The sequence below is a fragment of the Strix uralensis genome, chromosome 7 (assembly GCF_047716275.1).
Source record: "Strix uralensis isolate ZFMK-TIS-50842 chromosome 7, bStrUra1, whole genome shotgun sequence".
NCBI classification, from domain to species: domain Eukaryota; kingdom Metazoa; phylum Chordata; class Aves; order Strigiformes; family Strigidae; genus Strix; species Strix uralensis.
Genome location: NC_133978.1, coordinates 31,086,526 through 31,103,662, shown reverse-complemented (window position 1 = coordinate 31,103,662; position 17,137 = coordinate 31,086,526). Strand labels below are relative to the sequence as shown.

Below are 17,137 nucleotides of genomic sequence, written 5' to 3'. Positions count from 1 at the left end.
AAATGATGTACCAAGTTGAGCTCATCTCCCCTGGTGAATGAAATGCTGCACAGGTCGTATGACAAAAGCATGCGATTTAAAAAGCCATTGTGAGGAGAGGAGGGCTCCCCAGCAGGAAGTCATGAACACGTCAGAGCAGACAGGCAGAGAAGGGAGCTGCGGTGCAAGAGGCCTGCCCAGGAGAGGTATAAGGTTGTGAGCCCTTCCCAACCAAAGGATGATGCTCCTGAAGGATCTGAAAGGCTTTTGAACCTGTGGTGAGTGGAAGCTGAAACATGTGAGGAACTGAAAAGACTTTGATATTTTAAGAAAATAAGCTTCCCCAAAAGGGAGTGGTGTTGTGAAAATACTGCGCATTCACTTGATACAAAATAAAGCAAGATAGACAATCACAAAAGCTGGGGGAAAAATAAATTAAATCATCCTTCTCCTCTGTTCTTATGGTTTGAAAATAACATAGCCAGAAAAAAAATATTCAAGTGTAGGTGGCTTTGCTTGTTTTTGAGGAGAAAAATCTGCCTGCATGCTAAGGCAGACCTCTGAACAGAGGAGTTGCTAAGCAGGACTGTTATCTCCCCACTTTTTTGGGCAAGACCAGCTAGCGTGGGAGGCAGAGGTGTGTGTGCATGTAGAAGGAAGGAAGGAAGGAAGGCAGGCATGGGAGAGAAGTGCATTTTTAACCTCAGCATAAAAAAAACCCTGATTTTGCAATCCAGATGGCTAGACCTGAACCAGTGCCCTCATGTAATGGCAGCACGAGCCAGAATCGCCCTGAATGCCCTGCAAGCTGCGTGGATCGGTATGCGCTCTCTACATCCAACATGAATTTAAAGCAAAGCATGATGAGATCCTGCCAGCAAAGTGCTCAACTTAAAACAAAACAAGCTCCAAATAACTGTGTGTTTCATATATGAAAATGGCAAGTACATGCTCAATGGGTCTCAACAAGCCACACAAAATTTTCACTGGTAAATTCAAAACACAAACCAGGCATTTAAATTCCAGTATATGGGCATTTTTACATTTACATAGTTCATCTGTTCCACTCATCACTTTCTTATACACGAATTTGACTACTCTGACTTTTTCTTACATCAGTAAAAATAATGAAATATATCTCATATAACAATATATCTTATGCATAAATAAGTGAATGTATCCTCTCCCATTTTCACTCTGACTTCTAGCTTTTCTTCAAATACAGTGATATAAAGTGGATGTAAGGTACTCCTCAATGCAGTTTAAGCAGTGATCCTAATTTCCTGTCAGGTTACACACAGAGTCCTGTTTGCTGAAGTCTGTAGTTAGCTTTCCTGACAGTTAGATAATTGTTTCACACGGTCTCACTTCACTGGAAGCAGTGTGGCACTGCTGCCTGCCTGCAGAAACACCTGACACCTCCGCCAGTTGCTCCGGGAGGGCTGCAGGGAGTTTCTCCCTGCTGTATGTTCATGCAGCTCCTCGATGCTGAACTGACTATTCAGTCTTCACACATGATAACTGTGCAACCACTGCCTTTTTTTTAAAAAAAGTGTTTTTGAAGGTTCTGGTTGCCATGGTGAGGGCACCAGAGAAATGCCAGAAGGAAATGAAAGCCAGGAGGACTTTCATACCATAACTGAAAGAAGGGGTTTGATGATACAGCAAATAAATGTTTACTCTTTGAAAGAGGTAGTTACCCTGTGTAACAAGCAATATATGATTGTTTAGCATATAAAAAGACACAACTTTTTAATTTCAGAGTTAAGTTGGAAAATCTAAAAAAATCCCCCATATTTTCAAATTTTGGATGTATTATAGGTCAAGTATCTCTGACCCAATGTAGACCAATAAAATTAGTCCACTGCACACATGTAGTACCTTTTTTTTTTTAAAAATAACAACACAGTACCTGAACCTTCTGAACCTGCAGACAATACTGAAATAAACTCAAACAGCTTTATCTTAAAGATTGGCCAAGCAGTACGTCTAGATGCTATCAAGCTGCTCTGACCCAGCTGACTTTAATTTCTTTCCACCTTTCTAACAGACCCAGAACAAACATGCAGGTCCTATCAGATGCTCACAGGTTACATGCAGTATTAAGCAAACATGTCTGAGAATCCACTTATAATGTCAGGACGTTCTTTGTGGGCAGCGGTCATAAAATTCCTATAACTCATTTAAGACTTATTATGAACAAACTCTAAGACATTAGCAAGCATCAGAGGTAATGGGAATAGCTTTTCAGTAGCTTTTAAATTATTTAATTTAGGAAAGGGAAATTGCACATCAGAGGGAAGTAGTCAGAACGCGCATCAATATGTGCATCAAATGGCACATCAGAGAGATGCAGCAGTTTGATGTCTGAAGATGTCTGGTCAGGCCTGTAGCCCTTACAATAACATGTGCTGCACAAATACATACCGTGGTTCCTGAAATATATTCTCTAACTTATTTTCTTGCTAAAGGATTTAGATTTTCCTACTTGAAAGAAAAAAGCCTGTTAATAAAACAGATTAAATCAGTACCTAAGCTTCCTAGTTTATGGCAGTGATTAACCCTTTTAGTTTTACACCATAATCCTTTGCTCAGAGAAAGTGCATGTTCAAACAAGCTCACCTCAAATCCATATATGCTTGTGTATTTTTAAGAAAGGTATTATCCTTGCTACATACACTTCATATTTACTAATACCTGCCACAAGATGAGTCAGCGACTGTTTCTCTGATCTGAATACATATATCAAGACTGGGTGAAGATATGGATGCATATATCTAAGACTGGGTCAAGATTTACCACTGAGCAAGCTCTTCTCTAAAATGTGTCTGATAACCTCTCTTCCTCTTCATTCAAACACCTTCAAACTATTTCCTCCTTGCTGACTGGAATAAACCAGAGAAGCAACAAAGCTCTATGCAAACTTCTAATGCAATGTAATTCTGCAGCTACAGAACAAAAACGTTATGCACAATACTTGTTAATTCAACCCTGAACCTGTGTTACGCAAACTGGTAACAGGAAAAATGCTTTCTGGCCCTCTTGTGACAAGTATTATATTCAGGAGGAGAAAAGGTAATCGTCTTCAGTCCTGACTCTCAAGTACACTATGGCACATCACAGCTGGAACCTGGAAGTTTCTACCCCCAAAACCAGTTTTGAAATTTGCTTGATGGACATTCAGTCACAGATACTGTATTAAAAATGCTTTTACTTCCTCACATGAGAAATCATAGCAGGGTTACTCTAAATTTTCTAGTTCAAGAGAAGAGACAATAAAAGGAGATACTTAAGTGAGGGGAACTGGTAGCTCGACACCTCCTCTTCGTGCCTCACACACTCAGCTCCCACATTCCCTTTTCTCCCTGGCAGATGCCAAGAGCCGAGCAGGCGGCAGGCCCTTGGCTTATTTGGACAACTGTTCCCTTACATAACAAAAACTTGCAACTTACTGGCAGCTTCAAACAGTCACTTTCCAAAAAGTGCTGGGCTCAGCTTCTCTTGCAGCAGGACACTAACAGCAGCCCAGCAGCTCTTTGTCCTCGAATCTTCTATTAAAACAGTTACCTAGACTCAGGGGTTGCCCCTCTTCAACCCCCTTCCTAAAATCTGCATGCTGACACTGCATCTATTAAAAAAACCACAGAGGCTGCGGCAAAGGGACATTTATTATGTTTGGCAGACTCGGCAAAAGGTCCCCCAAAATGTTAAGGAAATAGTTACACTCGTCAGATTCAATACTGCCATCGAAAGGACCAAAAAATAACAAACGTACAAACCCGAATAAGGTCTCTGTAACTTATTTTTGTCTGTTAAGCTAAAGATCTAGTCTTTGCTGTGAGTCCTGGCTACTCCTAATGTGAATATTTTAACAGGAAGGAGCAGGCTCCGATCACATTTTACAGTCAAGTGTTTAACATAAAATTATCATGATTAAAGCATTATGCAATATCTCCTTAGAGAATTTTCTTTATAAAAGAGCTTGGCTGCAAAACCAAGCTTGCACAAATGGTCTTGAAAGTAATAAATTCCTTAGTCAACAGGTTCACATTATACTCAGAGCAACACACAAGATCCAAGAGGCACTCCACGACAACACTTTAGCAAACAATCCTGTTATTCATGGATGACTATAATAGGGTGATTACTAACAGCTGTTTGCAATCTCATTACATATGGAAAAGCTTCAAAAAAAAAAATTACAGAAGAAGCACCCCAACTTAGAGAGGAACTGAAGAGAGAAGGATCTGTAAAACTGCTTAACCCCTTCTCAGTCCCATTATCCTCACTGCTCACATTCCACCCCACCGCCCCCAAAGGCTCACCCTCATACAGTGCTTTCTCCTATGGCTTCAAAATACTCAAGGCAACAGTATTACTTTCCAATGTATTCATCAGGTTAAACCCAAAGAATGCATGCATTAAAATATAAATTAAAACTACTATGAGAGTGGTTCAACAGATTTAATATTTTAACATGTAGCCTACACAAGTGCTGAACTTACACAACCACATGATGCTAATATGGCCAAGTATGCGTATGATCACCCCCAAGGACATGAAAAGAACATATAGTCTAGCTTTTAAACAAACTTAACCCAATTAAAAATGTTAATTAAAGCATTCCTGATGCAAATGATAGGTTAATATTCAAACCCAGAAAGCAGAACACCACGTAATGCCCTAATTTGTTCCTATTTGACCGGTGACTCCTTCACTCTCTTCCCTGCCCCTAAGTTTTAATTAAGTGCCCTGCAGCCAGCCAGATCTTTTTGTAATACTGCAGTGAAGCGTAGGAATATAAAAGCATCAGGAGAAAAAACAACACAATAAAGGCTGCTTGTTCACAGACAAAAGACTATGCAAACAAAATGCTGGATAATCTGTTTAGTGACTCTTCTTAGAAGATGGTCCAGAGTTATTCTAGCTAGCTGTGACATAGATTTATTTTTTTAAGTCTCAGAAAGTTAATCAGGAATCTCAAAAAACAACCCTCTTTCGTTCTCATCCCCCCATAATCCCACTCACAGGGCTCTGCAGTATCTGAGTGACCCTCTTCCTTTGCTCCATCATATTGAAGTCCTGTCTCAGGTCAGGAGACATGTTTCTCTCCCGAATATACTCTGGGTCATTTTCGTTGATGCGATCAAAGTACCGCTCTTTGTGAGGCATCGTGGCTGCGGGAGGAGTAGTGATCACCACCTGACTGGCATCAGTACTCATGCTTCAACACTGTGGATAGTAGGCTTCACCTGAAACAAATAAAAAAGAGGGAAGAACGATTAACCGCTAAAAGGAGGGCATTGAATATAACTTCCAAGTCTGGACACAAATGATGTTCTTTTTCATCTCTGCAGAACATCATCTAAAATGAAAGAACAAGTGAATAATTATCATAATCAGAAAACTAAGGAAGAAATTCTAGAGAAGTGTTTAAAAACCATTAATGAGTTCTCTGATAGTGCATAACCATCTCTATTCCAATTCAAATAAAAAACCAACAGCATACAATTAAAAATTATGACATTTGAAATGACCATAATATATTTTACGACAAACTTTCCTGTATCATTTTACATTGCACTCATCACCCCCCCAAGGTTTTTATATAGCTCTTTTTCCTGACATGTTCAACCAAGCACACCCAGAAGACAGGACCTCTGTTTAACATCTGCTCAGAGTTCATCTCCCAACTTGAACGAAGACATTCCTCAATTACAGCATTTCCGAAGCATCTCATAACCCCAGCTTAAAGACAAGGTGTCGGGCCGCTTGAAGACTGCTGGGGGATCTCAGCAGAGCACTGGCTGGTGCCTGCGCTTTCAGGAGACACTAGGAGACACCAAGGGAACTGCAGAAAAGGTCATACGTTGGGTTGCACATGATTGCAGCTGCATCCACAGCAGACACCTGAGTTTTAGCTTTTCTCCTCTTGTGTGCAGTTGTACACCAAGATCCCCACTGAAACTCATTACATTAAAAAAAAAAAAAAAAAAGAAGCTTATTACATTAGGAAAAAAAAACCCAGCAAAAAAAGCCTTTCATGTCTTGGTAGAAAGCTATGTTTAAAACGTAATTTAAAAAACCTGATAAGTATTTGTAAACACAAACAGAACTGGATCAAAAGCAGAAAAGCAGGCACCTGAATTTTCATACAGAAGCACACTCAGGAACACCATTCCTCAAACAGGTACTGAAGAGTGACATTTTCTCAGGTTTGAGGAACAAAGAGAAGCAAGATTTGTAGGAAGAGATAGTGTATTATGAAAATACATTTTAACATGCAAATATAGGCATTCAATAATATATTTAATATAAAAATATTTGCATGCAAATGTATTTGGTATGTAAATAATTCACATCTTCAGAAGAAAAAAAGCCAAACATGAAGGAATGAGGGTTGTTGAGCAGTGTTAAACAGTGTGGTTTGACAGTATGGTATCAGTGGTTTAAAGTGTCCTTGCTACACGGCACAGCTCATCCATCCCTCGTTTGGGGTATTCTGTGAACAGTGAACTGACACGGAGCATCTGAACTCCTCCAACTATAACCTCATGCATTTTCCAAATGAATCATCTGGAAGCCCTGTTAAAACCAGCTTCAGCAGCCCAAGCCCTCTTCCTGCCTGCGACCAGCCCTTTCACTCCTTGTGCTGCACTCTCTGCTGCGCAGCCACGCCACGAACCAAGCTGGCAGGAGGATGCAAATTGGTTTTCAGCCAGTTTCCCACACTGACACCCAAACAGCTTTGCTGGCAAGCTGCAAGGGAGAGCGCAAGGATGGAATCCTGGGGCACTACAGCCCTGCTACCAAATATGAAACCCCAGACAGAAGACAAGACAGGATATCACCTACAGAGCTAGGAAATCATTAGCAAATAAGGTACAAGAAAACCATGTTATGATTTTCTTGTATATTATAGATTATGATAAAATTCGGGATTAAGATGAAATACAACTAACACCCTTCTAAAAAAAAAAAAAATTAAAAAACCACTACAGGATGTAATTGGTTTTGTTCTTTATGCCCTCTTTTTTTTTGAGGGAGAAAACAAGATCTGGGATGCAACACTGTCCAGCTGCAGGCACAGAGCTTCCAGGAGGTACCTGGCATTCTGGATGAAGGTACCACGTTCTGCGATGTATAATTTGCATCCTGGAGACAAGCTCCATGAACTCTGGTGGCTTTGTTACGGAGGCTGTGGAAGCATACCAGTGAGTTTTGCATTTGCTGCTCGGGTGCAGCATGAGTTCATTTAGCATTTGCTGACTGACCCGCCTGCTATGTGTGATCAATTTGTGGGTGCTGGGGAGAAGACAAGGGGCTTGCTTCAAGGAAGTGAAGGTTTGGGAAAAAATCTAGTAGAAGTATAAAAGGAGCTTAAGTTTTTCTAAAGAATGAACTATTGTCTTTTCCAGCTGAGAGCATTGAAGCAGAAGAATAAAACCCCTTGGGACAGCATTTGGGGATATGATCACAGCTCAGCTTCCCTCTCTTCAGGTTAGAAGAGATACCCTTATAAATGTAACCATGTATTATGTCTCCCCTCTCACCCCCTCTGAAAAATGGCAGGGTTTAAGAAGCAAAAGAAAAAAGCATTTGGAGAAGACAACACCATGAGCTCACTCTCCAAATGCCACAAGGTATGAAGAGCTTGAGACCAGACCTCTCAACCTACACTGTTCTCTATCTGCGTCAGGGTAAATACGTCCATCTGAGTCAGAACAGACACCTTCCAGCACCTGCTGGTAACTGAGAGCTGTCTAGAGGTGCAGATGGCAAGAACCTTGCTTGAATTGGCAACCTGCTGCGATTCCTGCTCTTCAGTTACTTCTTCCCAGGAGTTGCCTTATCCAACTGTTTTTCCTAAAATGCTGCTGAATCCTGTTAACCCCGAGTGGCGAACTTGCTCAACTGCTGATCCATTCGGTTGGTTGGACCAACTACACGCATGTCTGAACTTCAAAAAACTTTTATTGTTATTATTATAGGTTTACAGGACATAATTAGTTCAAGTCCGTTACTTTACAATTCATTCTTACAGGGACAGAAAAGCCCATTCATCTGTAAAAAGACACAAATGTGGCTGGCAATACCTAAAATCCACAAAAGAGATTTTTCTAATTGCTTTGGACTTCATTTTTTCCTCCTTCCTTTCAGACTGGTTTGTTACCTCTAGCCATTAAGATTACAACATTAAAGTCCTTGTACTACAAAAAACCCCTTCCCTTACTGAACATAATATGGGTATTTGGTCCAGTTGTTCTTATTAGGTCTGGTTCAATGCCCACTCTGTTGGGCCCAGGCTGACTCTCATATAACCCCTACTGTTCAGCTGGAAAATTTTCAAACAAATCAGCCATTCTTCTATTATTTATTTGCATCTTGCACTGATTTTTTTTAAAAAAAGAGGAATTTGTTAAAAACGTGCTCAGCTTTTAGGGATCTAAAAATCTGTACCTCCTTCTCAGCACAGGACTGGCAACGACAGAGAAATATTTACAGAAAATCCAGATCTCAAAAATCTATGAATTGTGATAGAGGATTCTCTCCCCCTCTGTATTTTTTGGTGAGATTCTTTTACCTAGAAGAAAAAACAGCTTTGCTGCAAGTTTACTTTTGGTTTCCACCCCTTCCAATGATGTTCATGAATTACAGAAAGTGAGCTACCATCTTCCTGAACAACACTAGCTAATGTTTCTTATGTATGCTATACTGCATAAGTAGTTCTAGAGACTGAGGCACAGGTGGAAATGAGAGACTGTGCACCCCTATAGCAACAAGACACTATATCTAGTCTGGTCACAAAGGACAAACATACACAGAAAAATCAAACCTAAACTAGAATCTGATTTTGTCCTGGTGAGAGCCATCAGTCTTGCTCAGCCGAGACACACATTTTAGCCCACATTTTGGCCTAACATTCATATGCTGTCATTCCAAAGAGAGATTCAAAGTATACAGAAAAGCAGTTTCCCCATCTATGGTTCAACTATTCCAACAGTGGGTAAAAGAAACTATGTAGAGCAAGTCAGCATGTATAAGTTTTTGTTACAGAGAATCCCCACCTCTGCTGAAAATACTTTTAGGGACCTATGAAACAAAGAAGCTCAAAAGCTCTTGCTACAGGGTAACTTGTTAATCTAACTCTGCTTCCCCCTGTTCCCTTATGCCCTCCCAGTTCATGTTGAACTGAACTCTGATACTGCTACAAAAGAAAACAGGAGGTGTCCTCCCGTGCTTTGATATAGCTCATGGGTTTGGCCTTCATATCCTGTTCTGTATTTTATACCTGTAACTGGGCTACCGAGAAAAAGTAGAACATTCCACCTCTGTCAGAAGGCTATGCATCTCTCTACTTAGAAGTAAGTTTTATTTAACAAAAGCTTCCAATTTATTTCAAGAACTTGGAACTGTTGATTTTAGGCTGCAACATTAAGTCCTGAGCATCCCCATCTGACACTTTGTAAAGTCTAAGTAACATGCTGTGCTGCTTTTGTTGGAATAACTGTTTTCAATGTCAAATCAAAAGCAGCTCAAAAAAATAATGAGGTCAGAGAAACAAGGAGTACTGAAGGGGGAAAAAAAAAAAAAAAAAGGCAAGAGACCAAATGCAATGAAAATTTATCTTGCCAAAGAACACCTCAGAAAGCACTGACTTGATATATTTACATATTTCAGAATGTACAGAATGTATATAAAAATAAATACCACCATAAGAGAAAGACAGAGCAACAGAAAAGGGATCAAATAATTAGATCACCTAGCAACAAATCATTAACCTACCTTTTATGCTGATTTTTTTATGGCTGGCTTCAGACATCCCTATTTTCTCTATGCAGTACAATCCATCTATTTGAGAGTTTCCAGCACTGCAAACCAGCTGTGTGCGCACTGCATCATTAACGAGTACAACTGATTTCAGGTCTGAACACTCAAGCTAGACTATACCACATCTGAGCATTTCTTTTTTAAGTAGCACGTTGTGTTATTCTGCTCTTGCCATTTCTCGCCTGCTTGTTTTTAAGGAACAGTCTGCTCTTTCTCCCCCCTCCAGTATCTTGTCTGCCAGGAGACTTGTTGGAAGCAAACTGGGTGTCTCTTCCAGCCTCCCTATGAAACAGGCAGGTTCCAGTCTGAATCAAAGACTTGGCTTTAGCCAACACTGTCAGCTACGCTTAAGGAATAAGAGGGAATGGTTAAGAGGGACAGGAAAACATGTAGGAGAATATGGACTGAAACAAGGGTCACCATCACTATCTTCTGGCATTGAAAAGTTAATTGTTCATCCTCCCTCATATAAATTTTAGTAATGACATATAATTGAGTAATCGCATCTGTTCTAGGGCAAAAAAATTATTGTCATAAACACCTCAAAATTAAATTAATTTTTTTAATCTCCTGAACAGGACATCAAATACCATACATATCTGACAATGCAATGACAGATTTTTTTTTTTTTTTTAACGTTACAATGGGTTTGGGTTTCATTTATGAGTCTTGCCTTACACACTGATGAGTAAGATGTGTGTTCAGACATTACCATTTTCTAATTGCAATTTGCAGCAATCTGCTACACTAGACAGGTAGCATTTGCTCAAAATTATATTAACTGATTTTACTAATTCTGTACACTAGCACTCAAGGCAAACTGTCAAACTACACCCTTAAACTGACACAAGGTAGTTGCATTAAAAAAATAAAGTAGTCATGCCTTCTCCCAACCTTCCCAGACATTCAATCTTTCCCTCTGTATCACCTCTTCAGATTCATACCAGCAGGTGTTTGTAAGGTCAGATAGTGGAATGGGTAGGAGAAATAACCCTTTGGCTGAGTTTAAGGTTTGAGGCTTGTTTGGTTTGTTTTTTTTTTTTTTTTGGGGGGGGGGTGGGGTGAGGGGTGAGGAGGGGTGTTTATTTTTTGGGGTTGGTTTTGGATTGGTTGTGGTTTGGGTTTTTTTTAGTTTGGTTTTGTTGGTTTTTTTGTTTGTTTTGTTTTTTTAAAACTTTAGGGTTTTTTAAATGGATTTATTTTCAGCTGTATCAGCTCCCCCAGACAGCTAACTGTATATATACACAATTATTTGTTCTGCAACAAAGGCGGTGATGATACAGGGGTGTCTAATACCGCTTCTTCTAGTAGCAATGCAGCCATAAACAATTTGTCACACTACAGCCCAAACTGGTTACAAACCAAACATTCTAATCCAGTGCTGTGTATTTAAGTTCTTATGCTTTTAAACAGAGTAAGCTAATAAAATAATCATCATCTCCTTTCACACACCCCATTAAAGAGACTGTGTGGCAGCAGTATAGATTTTTGCCAAGCAGTAAGAACTTAAGTGTATCTGAACCTTGTTTCTGTGTTTCTTTTTTTTCTTTATTTCTAAAGCATTATTTTTGCCCAGTTATATACTGCAATATTAAAGTCAACATAAACAAGCTCTGCACCTCACATTTTACTCAGTGCAAACTGGAACTGAGCCAGCTGCTCTTCACTGTCAAAGAGTCAGATAACGTAGTGGGTTGCTGAGAGCCACCCGGAATATGAGGGCTATACCTTTAGTTTTAAATGAAGATGTGATGTTTTTTCTCTGTTAAGGAAGGCTCCCTATAATGCACCAAGACTGTAGCAGGTGCAGTCTGCATCTCCACATTTGCAGGCCAGCCTGCCAACATTCTGCAGCATAAGCAGTGGGGGAAAAAAACCCCAAGCCTAGAATGATGGTTTGATGCATCCAATATGCTCTACCACATGGCCATAAATGCTATTTGCATGCGTTAAGTCTCATAAATGAACTTGTATGCTTAATCCTGTAGACCCAAGATACTTCAATCATTCACATTTTGTTATTCCTTCACTGCTGTGTGACAGTTTTTAATGATGGAGAGAACCCTTGATGAGCGAGTTACCCAGTTACCCTTTTCTGGGTGACAGCACAATAAAAGACAAAACCAGTCCCAAAAGGCCAACCTCTAGAACTTCAGATCCAAAGTCCATCTTGCCCAGTATTGAACCTACTGTGCTGAGGGAAGGCTGTACATAACTGGGCTGTTTCCATTGCTGTATTGTGTGACCCCTGAGCAGTGAGCAGCACAGAGGCTTCCTTGCTTCACTCCCTAAAATGATGTTTTCTTGTTTTACTAGCAAACTGATAAGGTTGTGCATTAAACAGTAACATTTTGAGATTAAACTCTTCTTTACAAAAAACATTCAAGTCAGAACAAACCCAGTCACACAAGCAACTGGTTATAGAGAAATAGCAGAGGAAGAATTCAGAGTTTATTGCTGAAATGATGCACACAGGTACTCCTGCATTGCATCAGGAAGAGGCAGCTGCACCATGAGAAAGCACTGAAATGCCAGAGTGGCAAAGAGGGATTCATGTCACGTGTTGATTCTTCACTATAAATTCCCTTTCACCACGGGACACAGTTTGCCACACCAGTTATCTGTAACAGTACAATACAAGCAATTATGAACTATTAATTTGTAAGTTTAAAAGAGACACAATAGATCGTGTCAATAAAACCTTGCTTTAAGAGGAGGTCAGTTACCCACAGATATCACACACTGGTTTGTTTTTTCCCTTTCCCTAAACTTGTTCCTTTAAAAGAAAATTTTGGTAGTACTATTTCCTCCTTTTATTTATTTGTTATTTTTAATAGCTACCTGGTTCACTGCAATTTACCAGAAACAGTTTTAAAGCTAAAGTTATATTTTCCTCAAATATAAGTTTTATTTGCATATGTAAGTTTATGCATATATTTTGAAACAATACTAAGCTGCACTTTGGAGGGCTGATGGTTGTCACCTACGCTCAGGTACACAGAGTGACTGGTCCTATCAAATGATGTGGAGTCTCTGGAGAAGGACTTTTCTAAGGCAAATTTAAAAAAAAAAATCACCTCATTAAATTGAGTAAAAACACCAGAACAACTAAAAAATTCAATTATTTGTTAAACTGTAAATAGTTTCTGTACTCACTAGACTGGAAAAGTGTGTGAGTCCTACCTCACACTCACTTTTCCTCTGTTTTTCTTTCATCTTCTATGTTATACTGAAGTATAACAGTAAGCACAGTAAAAATGAGCTCTATGATGAGAATGTAAGTTTCTCTTGGTTTAAGCTCTTTTTCTATTTCATGCACAGGATATGAGATAACTTGAAAATACCTGAACACTGAGCTTAAATAACCTGCTTCTATCCAAAGGCAAGACTGCTGTCAGGGAAAAATGTCCTCACTGTAGCAGAAAGCTAAGGAGACATAGAGGAGCTGACAGGGAAAAGAAAACCTCCTCCCTATGGCATATGGAAAAAGCTGGTCTCACAAAGCAAGATGCACTGAAAAACAATGACAGAAATGAAGTTACTTCTCCCCCTTTAGTATTTTCCTGCTCATTTCCACTTTGCTCCAGGGTAAAAATTTGTCTGGCACTCACAGAAAACTTCCTCCCACCTCTGCTGCCCCAGAGGATTTGGTAAGGACCACAGCAGCATGAATTGCTGCAGATTTTCAAGTTGCAAGCTTTCTGAAGCTGTATTCCTTTACAGTATTTAGGACTTCCACAAAGAAGAAGGATCAGAATGCAGAAGATGTCTGGCAAAGGAGCCAGCCAGCACAGCGATAGCAGCAGTGCCACTGCTTCGGCTGCAGCATTTGCTGGTGAGCACCCTCAGCCAGCTCACGGGCAGCAGGAGTGCTTGACCCGCAAGAATTCAACCAAGTCTCCTCTGGAAGTGGTTTCTTTTGGCAAATCCAAGTGAAGATAAAAGTACTGGCTCTTTCCCAATGCCACCTTGAAGCTAAGACATAGAACCATAGAATAGTTTGGGTTAGAAGGGACCTTAAAGGTCATCTAGTTCCAAACCCCCTGCCATGGGCAGGGACACCTTCCACTAGACCAGGTTGCTCAAAGCCCCGTCCAACCTGGCCTCGAACAATTCCAGGGAGGGGGCATCCACAACCTCTCTGGGCAACCTGTGCCAGTGTCTCACCACCCTCATAATGAAGAATTTCTTCCTTAGATCTAATATAAATCTACCCTCTTTCAGTTCAAAGGCATCACCTTACCACCACATTATCTTATCACATATGCCCTTGTAAAAAGTCCCTGCCCAACTTTCCTGTAGCCCCCTTTAAGTACTGGAAGGCCACTATAAGGGCTCCCTGGATCCTTCTCCAGGCTGAACGATCCCAACTCTCTCAGCCTGTCCTCACAGGGGAGGTGCTCCAGCCCCCTGATCATCTTTGTGGCCTCCTCTGGATCTGCTCAAGCAGGTCCATGTCCTTATGTTGGGGGCCCCGGAGCTGGACACAGCACTGCAAGTGGGGTCTCACAAGAGCAGAGTAGAGGGGGAGAATCACCTCCCTTGACCTGTTGGTCACACTTCTCTTGATGCAGTCCAGGATACGGTTGGCTTTCTGGGCTGCAAGTGCACATTGCTGGGTCATGTTGAGCTTCTCATCAACCAACACCCCCAAGTCCTTCTCCACAGGGCTGCTCTCAATTCACTCATCACCCAGCCTGTATTTGTGCTTGGGATTGCCTCAATCCACGTGCAGGACCTTGCACTTCCCCTTGTTGAACTTCGTGAGGTTTGCACGGGCCCACTTCTCCAGCCTGTCCAGGTCCCTCTGGATGGCACATCCCTTCCCTCCAGTGTGTCGACCACACCACACAGCTTTGTGTTGTTGGCAAACTTGCTGGAAGTGCACTCAATTATAGAAAATAAACTATGCATTCAAATTTAATCACTTTTAGAAGTGTATTAAGAACATACCTATTACAATCATCCCTAAACAGTAGTTCTAGCTGATGAAAGCACATGAACATGTGTACAACTCCAGCGTGCCAGCAGGCCGTGGAACCACAGGAAGGTCTGGGCACTCCTAAGCAGCTGCCAGCAGTGCAGCCCACTTGGGAGAACTGGCTCATGGGTCAGCACGGCCCTGATGGGCTCTCCCAGACTGGCAGTGCATTTCTGCTCTTGCTGACCCTGTTCTCTTACCCCTCTTTTACAGATGACAGCATTTACCCACCCATGTCAAACCCACTTGGATGCCTGGAACAAAAGTAATAAATATTATTAACAAATACTTATATATTTCAAAGAAGCCATCAGTGGTCTCAGCACTTACTGGAAATTAGTGTCCTGTATTTATCCACTCCCTACACTAACGGATACCTTGCAGAGTTTCAACAAGGAATACAAGTAAACTACTTGGAGAGCAAAAATCATATTATTTGTGTTTGACCTTAGTAAAGTCAGGGAACTCTTCAAAATAAGGTCAGGTAGCTTAAACCCCAAATGCCTATTTCAGTTTTATTCTAAGCCCAGAAATGAAGACATAAATATCAGTTTTCAATAGGAATAACTGCTTTTCACTTTTGGTTTTAAGGATTCTGATGAAACGCAAATGCCGCAGCACCAAAGCAGCTTCATCTTTTGGTTCTCATGACCCTGCTCATATTCATGCTACAAAGGGACAGAGTAGATTACACATGAGAGGAAAAAGAAAAGGACAGTATTTTGAATTCATCTAGCTTCAGAGATAATTGGGACCTAGGTAATGAAAAAATAAGGTAGTATTTTCCAAAATATTACAACTTTAAGACAATAAAAAGCTTTTTTTTTTTTTTTAAGACTTATCTCCACTTATCTACATAATCACTTGTGGCTGAGTTACCTAAAAATATTTCACGAGTCAGTAGACAAGAGAGCTAAATTAAAAGATTACATTCTGTTAGTACTTATCCGTATTAAGCCACGAAAGTACGCAAATGCATAACCCCCACACATAGACAAGTAATGGCTGAAAAATCTCCCTAAATCCTTTGAAAAAGATGAAATCTAGGTTCCTCCACAATATAAACTAAGAACTTATCCATGAAAAAAACATATAACTGGAAAAGCCGATTGCAGTCAAAACCTTTCACATTATGCGACGCTCTTCCTCTCCCTCTTGCAATACAAAGCCTCCAACTTCCTCTGGTGACATTTTTCTTGGGCTGCCTCTGAACAACACAGATGCAGGGGGAAAGAATTTCACTCTTTACGCAGATCTACACAGAGTTATGGAGTAGAAGAACCAAGTCTGCTGTTTACATAAGTTTTTAAAATCCCATTGATTTACACCGACCTGGAAAGCACCATCTGGAGTAATGAGGGCTACTCTGAGCAATCTGCAAGAGCCCTCCTTGGTCACTGGTACAATATGTGACATTACATAGCAGGGAAAACTCTTATTGATCCCAGGACACATCAAAAGCCTTCTTGATTTATGGCAGTTTGATTATCCTGAGAAATGTCATGGCCAAAGCAGCTGCCTCCTGGGTTTTGCTGGAGGGTCAGAGGCTGCGATGGTGGGCAACACAGATGATCGACACAAGGCAACTGCCGGATTTTACAAATGTTTACACGGACAACTGATCTTGTGTATGGCAACACGCAGCCAAACCTTTTTATAGCGCAAACCCCTGGAGTTCCTCCTCTTCACATCAAATCCTGACCTTTACCACCACCAACAGCTCAATGTAGACCCCATTTAAGACCACTGCCATGCATTGGCCATACAGAATTGCAGCTCAACACCCTCTGTAACTTGTAAGCAAGGAATAGGAAACCCGGCCAACAGCTAATCTCAGTGGGGACATCTGTAACTGGAGACTTGAAGAAAAGATGAAATCGGGCCAGGCCTTCGATCATAAAGTCTTCAGGACAGATTGTGTCTTTATTTATATTATGCACCACACCCTGCATGATTCCCCCCAGTTCATCTTGGGATCTCTGAATCACTCTACTATAAATTTTAAATAAGAAGCAATAACACAAGTTACATCAATACACCACTATCAGCTTGATCATGTCAAAATAAATTGGCTAGCTTCTCAAAAATGAATTTTAACATTTTACTGACCTGTACATACGTTCTCACATTAAACAGAAAACAAGAGCATTTCAAAAAAAGCTGACTTATGATAGTTATATTTAAAAACTAAGAACATTTTAAATAAAAGAACACAGTTGCATATACTGATTTCACATATAAAGAACAGGCATAGTGGGAATGTTATGGCTGTCTTGAGGTTTTTAATTGCAATTTAAAAGTAGTAATTTTAGGGATCAATAAAAGCGTGAGACAAACGATGCCAGC

The 17,137-nt window shown here is 40.5% G+C and overlaps 1 protein-coding gene across 7 annotated transcripts in view; it reads right to left on the bottom strand.

Annotated features, from left to right (window-relative positions):
• The window catches only part of ADD3 (adducin 3), a 102,447-nt gene that overhangs the window by 23,072 nt on the left and 62,238 nt on the right, over positions 1 to 17,137 (bottom strand). For 6 of the 7 annotated variants that reach the window (XM_074875244.1, XM_074875250.1, XM_074875245.1 and 3 more), the window contains one exon: positions 5,008 to 5,231. In XM_074875244.1, coding sequence (XP_074731345.1) covers positions 5,008 to 5,202 — 195 coding nt within the window. In that variant the 5' untranslated portion in view covers positions 5,203 to 5,231. Of the gene's footprint in view, positions 1 to 5,007; positions 5,232 to 9,765; positions 9,911 to 17,137 lie in introns of those variants that run through there. The other variant, XM_074875248.1, reaches the window with a different exon arrangement.